At 38.6% G+C, this 13,683-nt stretch overlaps 1 protein-coding gene across 1 annotated transcript in view; it reads right to left on the bottom strand.

Moving 5' to 3' along the window:
• The window catches only part of LOC103481615 (corticotropin-releasing factor receptor 1-like), an 89,811-nt gene extending 79,264 nt beyond the window's left edge, over window positions 1-10,547 (bottom strand). Inside the window, exon 1 of the mRNA XM_008437205.2 lies at window positions 9,815-10,547. Coding sequence (XP_008435427.1) covers window positions 9,815-9,844 — 30 coding nt within the window. The 5' untranslated portion in view covers window positions 9,845-10,547. The remainder of the gene's footprint in view (window positions 1-9,814) is intronic.
• Window positions 10,548-13,683: the final 3,136 nt, after the last annotated feature.

The following is a 13,683-nucleotide window of genomic DNA, read 5'->3' as shown; positions in this document are numbered from 1 at the left end:
CTTATTTCATCCATTCTGAACAGGAATCCAGACGATCCTTACCTTCCGACTTTTTAAAATCTCCATTAATGCCGTCTAAGATTGACTGATTTTACTCTACCCTCGTATTAGGATAATGACTCACTCTATATAGTACTAAATAGCCACTTTATGATTCTATGCGACACAAAGCTGCAAAGCCGCAAAGAGGCAGAAATTCCACTTTTCAAGATGAAGCTTAAAGTGAAATAATCTTCAAATCCAAATTGGAACAGTGGAAGCTACAAACCACTTGGACAGAAAATTGGCCTGTTTTATGTTTTAACATAAAACAAAATGTTTACAATAGCACTGTGCAGTATGACAACATTTCTGATTAAGAAAAAAAAGCATCATGTTGCCATTTTTATGCGAAACCATCAGAAAGTGACAATTCCTGGCTGCCCTCGTGGCTGTAATGTATCTTCTACTCATGATAGAAAAAGAACCACAACAGTAGATGAGGTTTCTTAGATTTAAACATTAACCTACATACATTACAATGCCAAATGAATTTCTTTGCCCTTCCAAACCATTGAATTCAGCTTGTATAATCACTTCCATGGCTACATCAGTATTAATTCATGTGGTACAAGTCATACAGATTGCTTCTACGGTACTCCTGACTGAACTTAAATGTAACCAACAATGTTTTGTAACTTTGACAGTTAAAACAAGAAGTCCCGTTGTTGACCTCAGTCTCAACTTAGGTGGTCCTGAGTGCAAACCTATTATCAGCAAATTCCAGCCTGGTACCATAAAAAGATGTGAAGCGGAAGGCCAGAGCAAGGTCAGCTGATGCTGAGAGGTTGAGTGTGAGGACGGTCAAAAATGTGCAGAATCAATAGCTACAGATGTCCAAAACACATGAGCCAAACAGATAAGACCAAGAGTGCAAATACATTATTGTGCATGGTTTCTGCGAATCCTAGCCATAAAACGCTATGTGTAAAGCATTTTCAGGAGTTGGGTTCAACCCGTTGGTTCCAGTTAAGAAAGGTTTTAGTCGTTCAGGAATAAATCTTGGTGTCCTGAAGTATTACTTGGTATTGCAATTATTTTTTCTTTCTGGAAAATAGCAAATAAAACAATATTTATTCATATTTTGTATGTGTGAAACCAGGAAAAATGCTGGTTGACTTTCAACACTTCAGATGGTCTTAGGCCTGTTTTTAAACTTCTGAACGGATATGTTATTTCGTACAGATTGAAAAAAAAAGTAAGCATTTAAAGAAGGAGGGTGGGTACAAAATAATATAGCAGTTTGAAAAAGCCTGACATGTCCAAAACATCAAGCAAACATCACAGTAAATCTTAACACAAAAGCGTTTTTAGTATGCCGATTTATTTGTTCCTTCTTCATTCTTGCTGCATAAAAAACCCACCTAGCTACTGTGACCAATTTAGCCACATGGGCTTAGGAGAACCTTGGAAAACTATTGTCACTCAGCACAGTTGGCTGCTGAATTGAGAAAATGTAACCTGAAACTGTATTTGCACAGTGGGGGGGGGAGTCTGCTCAGAAACACAGCTGAGTTCTCTGGACGTGAGCTAGTCTGGGATGGACCTTACGCAACGGTTTCACCTCATAACTAGAAGAGCAGGCATCAAGTCCAGCAGGTGAGAGATAAAAAGACAAGGGAAATGTCTTTTTTATCTTTGAGGGATGAGTCAAATGTGTAAAAGCCACTATCTGGGTCGGAATCAAAGTCCAGTGGATGGCTGACCCGCATATTTTTGAAGATACCACTGTTGCAGAAGCATCTACTCTTTTTTTTTCCCCCCGGAGGCCGGGTTATTTAAGCAGGACAATGCCATGCCTCGGTCTGTGCGGCATGCAGAAGCATGGCCTATTAAAGGTGTCTGAATGGCCTGAATGAGGTCCAGCCGCTGACTTCAATTATAAATATCTGGGGAATACTCAAGGGGAAAATCTGACAACTATTATGAGGCTGATTAAGAAGGACTCGGATTTCACTTGTAAAACTGCAGCGCTTCAATTTCAGCACAGGATAACGGTAAACGCACCTCCCTCACAACAGTGTGCTGCTTTCTTTTTTTTAATGTAATTTTGTCTGTTGATTAAGAAAAAAAAAGTCAGTCTGAGTTGCATTCTGGAAATCAAATTAACCAGGAAGTAAATTAGTTTTCTTATCAAATATGTCTTTGTTACACTAAAATATAGCAGGATTTTGCAAATTACAAGAATATGCACATTGTGTTGCAATACAACAATAAAAAACAAAGTAAAAAGAACAAAAAGCAGACAGAGGCAGAGCTACAGCAGCCTATTTGCTGGCTCTCATGCAGCAGTTTTGTTTCTGCATGTTTCTGCCATATGAGGATTTCATGAAAAAGCAGTGGAGCGAAGAGGAGGAAAAAACCTTCCCCAAGTGAGTAAGTTAAAACACTCCGAAAGCTGCCCGAGGCCCAGCATTAAAACATGTTGTAGTCCAGAAGAGCTGTTGATCCAAACCTTTTCTATTACAAGCATTTTGTGCCTCGTTTTGTGCATACTTTGAGCTCATTATGTGATCCTTTTTCCCCCCCACAATCTTTCCTCTGCTTTGGCTCGTTTCAGTTTTGATCATTTCCAGAGTTAAGCACGACCTAGGTGACTGGTCATGTGTGCAGGAGTCTCTTTGCTGCCGTGTTTGGTGTCACGATGACTAATTCTATTTGACTTATTTACTGCACTTGGCCTAGATGTGTAATAAAGCCAGAGATGGGAGCTCAGATGTGAGCGCCGCTCTTTATTGTTTTCACAAAAGCATCCTGTGACCTGGAAGTGTTGTAGAACGAGTCAGTCGGACATTTGTTAACCTCAGCATGAACAAGCTGCCGATATAATAGCTGCAGGTCATAGGTGTGGTTCGTCAGCAAAATACAATGATCATTCCTCTGTTGCCCTTCCCTACCGATTACAGACAGAAGTACGAAGAGGAACTTTTTCTCTGTGCTTGATGGTCTTTTCTTTCCCCAGTTTGCGTTACAATTCAAACTGTTGCACCATAGAGCATATTTTATTCTTCTTCTACTTTCCGTTATGCATTTATTGTTCCTTTAGACACATTCATGTGTATAAACTTAAATAATTTAAAAAACTAAGTATTAATATATCACATTGGGTAAAGTGGGCAACACCTGAGCACTTTCTTCTTATTAGAAATAAATACATTATAGAATTTGAACTGAAGTCAATAAAAGCAACTTGTTTAAGGTTTTACTAATAAAGTACTACATAATTTTAATATTTTATCAATATAAATCCAATATGTAACATCTAACATGTTCATTAGGGTGTTATGCACATGTTCATTTATTTATGTCCATTTCTTAAAGTACATCTTTGACATGTATTTAGACAAGATTTTTTTTATTTATAAAAACAACATTTCTAATAATTATTCATTCTATAAAGCAACACACAACAACACAACAACAGAGCTAAAGTGGGACATTTAATGAAGTGAGTTCTAGTTAATTTCATTGACTGTTGCAAATAAAATATTTACATTTACAGTTTAACCATCAATATATATATTTTTTTGTTTTAAGGCAGATATATCCAGTGTTAAACTATCCAACAGAATTTTAATCAGTCAAACCATGAAGAGATAACACAGTAAATCCAGATAAAATGGAACATTGAGCGATGTTTTTTAAGAGAGAAGTATTTTATTTTTTTTGCTTTCATATGAATAAAAACATTTTTTTTTATATATATTTTGTAATGAATAAAAACTCCCTAAATATACCAAGAGCTTAAAGGGAACTTTTATAGCCTTTCAATAATTATTCATTTTTTTCTTTCCCGTTTAGGTTTTTTAAGCTTGGATTAGTTTCTACCGAGCTTAATCATTTAGGAAGGTACAGAGAGTCGAACATTAGAAATAATAGCTTTTTTTGTATTTCTAACGACAGTCTAAACAAAACAAAAACATCAGCAGAGATACAGAGTTGTATTTTTGTGCAGTGATTTATTTCAGGTAAAGAACATTTACGTCCATTAGCAGTCGGGACGCAGAGGCAGCAGCTCCGGCTCCGACTGGGAGTGACTGCTGCGGTACAGAACACTTTGAAAATGTGTGCTTTCAGGGGTCTCATAAAGTCTTAAAACCACCCAGAAAAAGTTGATAGATTTGACACAGTCACTTAAAGTGTCACCAGAGGGATTTGAAAGCCTACTGGACAAAGTTGCCAAGTTACAAAGCGGCATCAGAGTACAATGCACCCATCAGGCTTTCACAGGCAGGAACAATGTCCAGTCTGACCTTCAGATTCAGATTTTAGACATTTCCAGTTCTGTTTCAGAGAAGAACAGCACATGTTTTCACTTTGTTTTATTTTGACAATTAAACATAAATATTAATAAAAAAAGAAGATTGCACTTGCAGACTCAGAAAACATGTTGTAGTTTTGAAACAGAAAATGAATTGATTTCAAGATTTTCCTCATTAATGCATCAAATTATATGTTTCATGCCTTAATCTGATATTTATTCAATTCAAAACAAGGTACACTGGACACTGCAATTTAAACTCTGAAAAAGGTTTGACAGAGGCCTGGTGATTTGTTAGGTTGTAACAATTTGAATAATAGTAGAAAGAAAAAAAGTTTTCACTTTTTAATCTGCTGATTGCCATACGGAGAGGATCTAGAAAAATGTGCTTATTTTAAAACTGATGGTTTGGGATGCGTCAGGACAAAAAAATGCAGGTTTTGTAGTGCGATAAACTGAACTGTAAATATTAGTCTGGGGAGAAATGACTGTTTATATTTGTGCCTTCAAAAATACTTACGCCAGTAGCGTCGTCTTGAGCGGTGTCCTCTAGGGGCGCTGTCATGCATGCTGAAGTTGCTTCCCTGCTTCAACGCACTTGAATTACATGACAGGTCTCTGCCACGTCCCCGGGTAGAACTTAATACATGCTAAGGAGGCAATTTGTTTGCTTAAAATAGCTGTGCCGGAGAATTAGCAGCTCTTGAGGAACAAAGTAGGACATCCCTGACTTGGCTTTGAAACTTTCTCTTATTTTATTCTTTTATTCCCCCCCAAAACACCCATCATTTCTAATATTCACTCACTTTGTACTCAGCACAGCATTTGCAATGTAAACAGAATTACTGTTGGTTGTTACCACCCATTTTTGTTTTCTGCCAACTACTGTATTGTGCATGTTCGGATTTGTAATCAAAACAAAACATGAACAATGTCTATTGTGTAATCTTTTTTTGTGCCAATCATATCCAAACTCCTGTGTGCAAGTTATATTGTCTCTGTTTAGTCTTGCTCAGAAAAACAACCCAGAAAAAATCTAAACATTTTTTTTTTCTGGTATACTCATCAATCACTTGTTTCGTGTTTTTATGTCACGGTGCGTTCTAAGATTTTCAGCATGGTGAAGATTTGCCGAAAGCCTGAATATAAATGCAACTTCCTGCAGTAGCTCAAACTCCCTACTGCTAAACGGCATGGCTCAAGGATTTCAATTATATTACTTTTAATAATTTCGTTTAATAATAATCTCAACTGCCCAGTTTAATTGCTGAATTTGACGTGTTATGGAGCGGAATATTTGAACGAAGCTTACTTGCAACAAATGCTACTTTCTATTGTAGAATGATTTCATCAGCTCTCTCTTGAAAATGAAACCTCAGATCTCAATGGGTCTCACCTGCACAGACTCGGACATGACTGAAAATGGACAAAAAAAAAACAATGCTGCCATTTTCTCTTAGGCAGCCTTGGATATATATATATATTTACTGTCCTCCTCACTATGTGTGGTGGCAAGATAAACTTCAGTCCTCATCCAGCCTTGTTTGCTGACATTTTTACTCAAACTTGGATTCCATTCCACATTGAACAAATGTCCTCAAATTAAACATTGGATCAATACACATTTCTCACTATTAGATTAAGTTACTGTAATGAAAGAGTTTTTTTTATTTTTTATACACGTATCACTATGCAATATATTTGAGTTAGAGTTTGTAGTTTTTCTACTCCCGATTCTGCACCCAAAAGCATGAAGATGCTGCATCTTTTCAGGTACTTTACAATAACAAAAATGTGAAGTAGATTTTTTTTTCTTTTTGATTGATTGTGGCACACTTTTTCACATGCTCATAGAAAGACTTCCCTTCACACGGACAGACCCACCTCTCCGTGGGAAGGGACAGATTGCACCTCGCCGCAATCTGTCTAATATATCCAGGCTTCAGATCCTCACAAGAAGCCATGTAAACAAAACAATGACCCCAAGTCTACGCAGCGTGACGTCAACGTAATGTTCTCAATACAAGTGCCCCTGGTTACAAGGTGACTTGTCTCAAATTATCAAACTCAAATGGATTGTTTTTCCTTCTGTACAAAGAAGACCAATAGGTGTGGCAACTCTCGTGACACATTATATCCTGCCTTTTTCGAGGATCTCTCGAAAAAGTAGTTTACAATTTTAAAGTGTTTGTAGTGTCGGCTTTATTCGTTAATCCATAATAATTGTAACAAAACGCAATAAAAATGCCTATCAAGCCTCTCTGCAGATTGTTTGAACTACAGAGTTAAAACTCTGCATAGTTGCCGTTTGTCACAGAATCTTTTAATCGCACCGAGAGCTTTGCATCTTCATTTGAAGCGATTAGCTGCTTTCTGACCTCTGCGGACATGTGATATGTGTGTGTCTGCCTGTGAGAGAGGGGTCTTAAATCATAACAGAGGGGACACAAATAGAAAACAGGGGAGGGATTGTGCAGAAGATTCTTGACTATTCCTAGTGCATCAGCTCCTCTTTCACAATTAGATAGGAGGTGCATGAAGACGTTCACCTCAGCTGGATCAGATTTTTTGCCAAGCTTACCTGGGCAGTAGATCAGATGCCTAAGGATTAGGAGGAATTGCTTTTAAGGTGTGGATGCTTTGCAAAAAGTAGATCTTTTGCTATATATGAAGAAACATTCTTTCTCCTGTTTTAAATGAATCAGCATTACCAAAATTATTCTATTAATCCATTTGCAAAATGCTACAATGAAATATAAAATTTTTGAATTCCTTTCAAATTTCTTGCAAGCCGGAAGTTTAAAATCACTAATGTAGCAATAACTTTACACAACAAATAATTCAGATGGCTTTTGAAAGCTTCATATAGGAGTCACTAATGACAACTGGAGTAATTGGAGGCACCAATTTTAAGGAACTCGACAGCATGGGAATGTCTAACAAAGTTACCCTGCAGTAAGGAGATGGGTTCTGCCTCCTCCAGATGCCACGTTTTGTTGTGAAATGCAAGAAATCTTGTGAAAACAGTGACTGAAGTTGAAAAGATAGCGTCATTGTCCGCGATGAAAAAAGGCCCTGTGAAGTCACTCAGAGAGGGGAAAAAGCCATTACTCGAAGGGTAAGATAAAAAGCCAGATTACAGTTTGCAAATGTCCTCAGGGACAAAGACCTGATTTTTGAAGAAATGTCCTGTGGTCTGATGAAACTAAAATCGTAGCGTTTGGCCATAATGATTGTAGTTGTGTTTGCGGGAGAGGTAGAAGCTTCCCAGCTGGGTGAGAACCAAAAGGAAACATCTCAAACCATCAGCCAGGAAGGTTTGGATATGAATGGATCTTCTAAAAGGCACAAAGATCCAAAGTATGCTACCAATTAATGATGAAGCGACTTAAATACCACAAACATGTTTTGCATTGGTCGTCAAAAAGGCATGGTCTCAGTCTCATAAAAAATTTGTGAGGTGATAGCAGCCCACATGCAGTTCTTTCCGGAGAAGCGGTCAAAGTTTCAACAAACCTTTGTGAGAAGCTTGTGGAAGGACTCCGAAAACCTTTGACCCAAGTCATACAGTTTATATAGCAAATCTAAGGAGATGTATATAACATTTTGTGTTTAGAAAAACTTTTTTTTTTTTAATCTCCCTCTCTCATTATTCAGCCTTTTAGAAAATATATATTGTTTTGGTGACAGGAAAGGTTTGGCTTGATTTAATGCCAGGCATTACGAAAAAGGGAGGTTTATTATGTTGTACGCAGATATCTGGTTTCAACTGTACATTTAGAAACCATGAAAGCCCAATTAATGTCAGCCAACTGAACGGTTCTTGCAGCCAATACTTGGTTGGCCCTCCCTCCCTTTTTGTGGATTAATGCATCAATGCAGCATGGCACTGAGACAATCAGATTGTGGCCCTGCTGAGTAATAATGAGGAAGCTCAGGTCCCTTGGAGAGCGGCCCTCAGCTCGTCTCCGTTGTCAGCTCTGGAGTCTACGATCTTCCTCTTGACAACACTCTGGATTTTCTGTGAGGTTTACTTTCTGCAAAGCGACGCATACCAGTCAAGCACACTCGTACCATGACCATTAAAGAAGGTATTTGTGCCTTTGTCAGCCATGCTGGAAAATGAAATCCGCTTTTCCATAAAGATTGCCAGCAGAAAGAAGAAAGAAGTGCTCTAAAATGTCCTGGTAAACAACTTCACTGTTTTTGGGCTTGATATAAATGCATTCTGTCCCTCTCTGAATACTCCCCTAGACTCTAGGACTTTAATTTCGAAAGGAAATGCAATATATGTTGTCTTTAGTTTAAGAGGGGCTTAACACAACAAATGTGACACTTTTAGCTCCTTCTTAAAAAGATCATTATGCGGCTCCTGAAGCACTGATTTCAGTAATATTTCACACATTAGCTTCACAATCCTCTCATGGCTGGGATAACCCCTGTTGTGTATGTTTTTCTACCACACTTTTCCTTTCACTCAACTTTCCATTGATATACTTGGATACAGCATTCTGTGAAACAACCAGCTTCTTCTGCAGTGACCTTTTGATGATTTACCCTCCTAGACTGTTTATGTCCATAAAGGTTTTGGCCATAACATAAAGATTCAAGAACTAAACATCCGTTTCAAAATCAGTTTTATGTAATACTCCGAATGTCTGATACACTAAAGTTTTGTTTTCTGAACAGCTGCAAGCCACGGTCATCAAAATTACAGATATAAAAGCTTCAAATATTTCACTGCAAGTAATGAATCTATAATTCCCGAATCTAACTTTTTTTTTAAAACTGAATTACAAAATCAACAGGCTCGTATTCAATGCATCCTTCTGCAAAGCCTAACTCGTGTGGGTATAGAGCACCAAAACCAAGGCTAGCCCAGGGGCCCACATCCTCCTAAAACCAGCCCTGCACCTCAGGCGTCCCCCAACATCATCGCTATGTCTCTTATATGAGGTCAACACATCACGTGTTCTCATTGTTACCTCAGCAGGCTCCACTCAGGAGCAAAAACATGTGGCGATATTGAGATAAGTCAAGGGCGCACTGTCAGAGAGCAGAGACATCTGAGTGAAACACCAAAGAGAGGGCAGTCGCTCGTTTAAACAAACCGGTGCCAAATTTCGGCTTTCTCAGCATCAGCATCTGAGTTCCAGTTACAGATAAGAATCACGCCACTTGGGATGACTTATGATCCGAAGAGTCAAGTTCAAGTTTCAGTGTTTACAGGTAAACTCTTGCATCAGCACTTTAATGGAAACGAATATATATAAAAAGGCCAAACTCTGTCAGGAATGTCCAGGTTTAAACCCTCATCTGAGAGAACTGTGCGGGTTTTTCCTAGACATTATGGTGACATTTTCCCCGTCATGTTGCTGGAAGCTTTCAATCCCTTTTGCATCATGATTAAACTCAGCAGATGTTAATCACAACAACAGACGGGGCGAGTTTTAATTAAACATACAAAGCAGGAACATAAAGTGGAAGCGCACATTTTAAATATACAAAACTCACCTGGAGCAGAAAAAAGCATTTGCGCCGCATCTCCAGAGCTTTTCACGTAATTTTCATGTGGCCATAAATGTCCTCTCGTCACTTCATTAAGAAAATCTCTTTCCCCGGCTCTTGGTTCTTGATCACTCCTCTTTGAGTTCAGTTTGGCAAAAGAAATTCACAGCAGCACATCTCTTTGATTTATTGCCGTGCCAAAGACGCGTCGCTGGAAATGTCTCCAGAAAATACGCGCAGGCAGACAGACGCGAATCACGTTTCCAAAAAATGTTTTCGCCAGAGGTTACATCCAATTTATCGTCTGCGGCACGTCAGGTGGAACAGTTCAGACGCTCAAATAAAAAAATAAAAAATAAAAAAAAGGATAAAACAACATCGTTCTCTTTCCTAATCAAGTGAGGTCCAATGTGGTCAGACGCGCTCCAGAGGGCAGTTTAGCCTTAACCCGGAGCCCCCACTCTAAGCCTTCACGCGTGTTTCTGTTCCGCAGGTCAACACACTGAAAGGACCACGCCGTCACGTCTACTCAGCTTCACACCCAGCTCCTGACTCCTGCGTGGAGCCGCTGCGCCGCGCCTGCAGATCGGGTCTTCGACGCGCCGCCCACGTTGTGTCACTTTGTGTGGAGTGGCTCCATCCGGAGAGGAAACGCTGGATTCCTCCGCTGCTCTTAATCTTTAATCCATCTGCAACCCCGACGCCGATGCGGGGAATAAAAGCTGAAAGCGTCTGAGCGGATTCTTACGGAAGCGCATTGCTATCACGCAGGAAAAAAAAAATTCGAGTGCTATCACGTTATAACGTGATACGTATCTTGTTAAAACGTGATACATATCACGTTATAACGTGATACTATCTTGTTAAAACGTGATACATATCTTGTTAAAACGTGATAGTTATCTTGTTAAAACGTGATATGTATCTTGTTAAAACGTGATAGTTATCTTGTTAAAACGTGATATGTATCTTGTTAAAACGTGATAAGTATCTTGTTAAAACGTGATACGTATCTTGTTAAAACGTGATATGTATCTTGTTATAACGTGATACTATCTTGTTAAAACGTGATACATATCTTGTTAAAACGTGATATGTATCTTGTTAAAACGTGATATGTATCTTGTTAAAACGTGATACGTATCTTGTATAAACGTGATAATTTTATGTCCAGGAAGTGGCGATATTATGCTAGGCTTTTACAGTGGCTAACATGAATTGGTCAGGTTTCCCTTCATGTTTGGTCTACACGGATATGGATGCTGTGGTTAAAACCATTAACAGCTACTCTGAGCAGGATCCTAAATAGAACGGGGCTGCACAGAAGGAAACGTCAATTCGGTTCTCTAGCTGTGGCGGCGTTCCTGACTGTCTGGATCGAAGCTGGAGTTGGCTTTCGATTGTAGCTTCTGATTCGGGAAATGGCTAAAGAGCGATTAGAACGGAGTCTCAGATGTATTTGCTGAACATTTTCTGTTCAGATTTATTTTTTTTAACAGTACACTTGCTGAACAACAGCAACAGCTGTTCGTAACCAAGCAACCGAAATCAACAGAAGGCTAGATAGTGGCAAAAGACAAAACTAGATCCTGTTAAGCATTCTTCAAAATAAAAGACTTCCTTTCAAGTTAAAATGCATCCCTGTAAACCACAACAGCCAAACAGAAAGGCAGGTGCTCTAGGACAAAAAAATGAAAGAAAACAGAAGGCTAAAATAATAGCAAATATTGTAAATGTGATAGTTCATTTATAATGCATTCCAGATACGAAAAGGTTTTTAAATCTCTCATGTTTGAAGTTTCACAATTCAGATAAAGGTTTCACAAATCACAAACTAGGTTTGAAATATTCTGCCATTGGCGTAGAATAATCTACTCCAGATTTGAAGTGTCGATGTATGTTTGTTTTTAAAGCATATCAGGTGATTTCTTAACACTTGCATATTAAATCTAATTCCATGATTAGTTACTTATTTACAGGGCTGCACAGTGGTGTAGTTGGTAGAGCTGATGCCTTGCAGCAAGAAGGTTCTGGGTTCGATTCCTGGCACGGGTCTTTCTGTATGGAGTTTGCATGTTCTCCCTGTGCATGCGTGGGTTTTCTTCGGGTACTCCGGTTTCCTCCCACAGTCCAAAAACATGACTGTCAGGTTAAATGGCCTCTCCAAATTGTCCCTAGGTGTGTGTGTGTGTTGTTGTGTATCTCTTTGTTGCCCCGCGACAGACTGGCGACCTGTCCAGGGTGTACCTCGTCTCTCGCCCAGAATGTCAGCTGGAGATAGGCACCAACTACCCTCCCGAGCCCACTAACGTACAAGGGTGTAAAGAAAATGGACGGAGTTACTTAATTACAGTCATATGTTAAGTATAATTTAAATGCTTATTATTATTTACTGAATGTAACTTGATTGTACATAATTACAAAAAGGTAATGTGAAAAATAATTAAATTCAAAGCTTTATTTATGATTTATTTTGACAAAAGGGAAGAGAGAGGAAGTCTTTTATTTTGAAGAATGCTTAACAGGATCTAATTTTTTGTCTTTTGCCACTATCTACCCTTCTGTTTATTTTGGTTGCTTGGTTACGAACAGCCGTTGCCGTTATGCACCTATTGTACTGTTCAATAAAAATGTTTTACAGAAAATGTTCAGCAAATACATCTGAGCCTCCGTTCTAATCGCTCTTTAGCCATTTCCCGAATCAGAAGCTACAATCGGAAGCCAACTTCAGCTCCGATCCAGACAGTCAGGAACGCCGCCACAGCTAGAGAACCAAACTGACGTTTCCTTCTGTGCAGCCCCGTTCTATTTAGGATCCTGCCCAGAGTAGCATTCTCTTAATGGTTTTAACCACAGTGCAAAGCAGCATCCATATCCATGTAGACCAAACATGAAGGGAAACCTGACCAATTCATGTCAGCCACTACACTAGCCTAGCATAATACCGCCACTTCCTGGACATAGAATTATCACGTTTTAACAAGATACGTATCACGTTTTAACAAGATAACTATCACGTTTTAACAAGATACATAACACGTTTTAACAAGATACGTAACACGTTTTAACAAGATACTTATCACGTTTTAACAAGATACTTATCACGTTTTAACAAGATACATATCACGTTTTAACAAGATAACTATCACGTTTTAACAAGATATGTATCACGTTTTAACAAGATAGTATCACGTTATAACGTGATATGTATCACGTTTTAACAAGATAGTATCACGTTTTAACGTGATATGTATCACGTTTTAACAAGATACGTATCACGTTATAACGTGATAGCGCTTGAATTTTTTTTTTCTTGCGTGATAGCAATGCGCTTCCGTAGATTCTGGAGGGGAAATCACCCCCAGTTTAATTGAAGGAAAGTGACGCACCTGCTATAAGGATACGTTTAAAAGAGAGAGAGAGAGAGAGAGAGAGAGAGAGAGAGAAAACGTAACTTGTGTCGCATAGTTTATCTGAACACGGCCCAGATGACAGATTTGGCTGTGAGGTCAGACGAACAGATGGTCCGGAGTTTCAGTACATTCAAGGAGCATCCCCAGGGATCTTCACAAATGAAGTCCCACATCTTTCCCAAAAATAAATGTAAAATATCCTCTGTTCAGTGTAGACAGAAGCAGATCAAATTAAAATATTTCTCCCAGCTAGGTTTCTATGATTAATGTTTATGTAATTTTTAATCCAAGGGTCATTACATTAAAAAACGATAAAGAACTAAGTTGTTCTGATCGGTAGGGGGCAGCAGAAGTGAAACGCTGTAACTGTTAAAATATTTTGCCAACAATGAAACTTGTGTTGCATTACTTTTTTTTGTTGGAAAATCCCTTGACGCTACCTTTAATGATATTTTTTGTTAT

This window comes from Poecilia reticulata, chromosome 19 (assembly GCF_904066995.2).
Source record: "Poecilia reticulata chromosome 19, P_reticulata-male-v2, whole genome shotgun sequence".
Taxonomy (NCBI): Eukaryota; Metazoa; Chordata; class Actinopteri; order Cyprinodontiformes; family Poeciliidae; genus Poecilia; species Poecilia reticulata.
The sequence above is the reverse complement of the archived record's forward strand: the minus strand, read 5'-3'. Positions and strand labels throughout refer to the sequence as shown.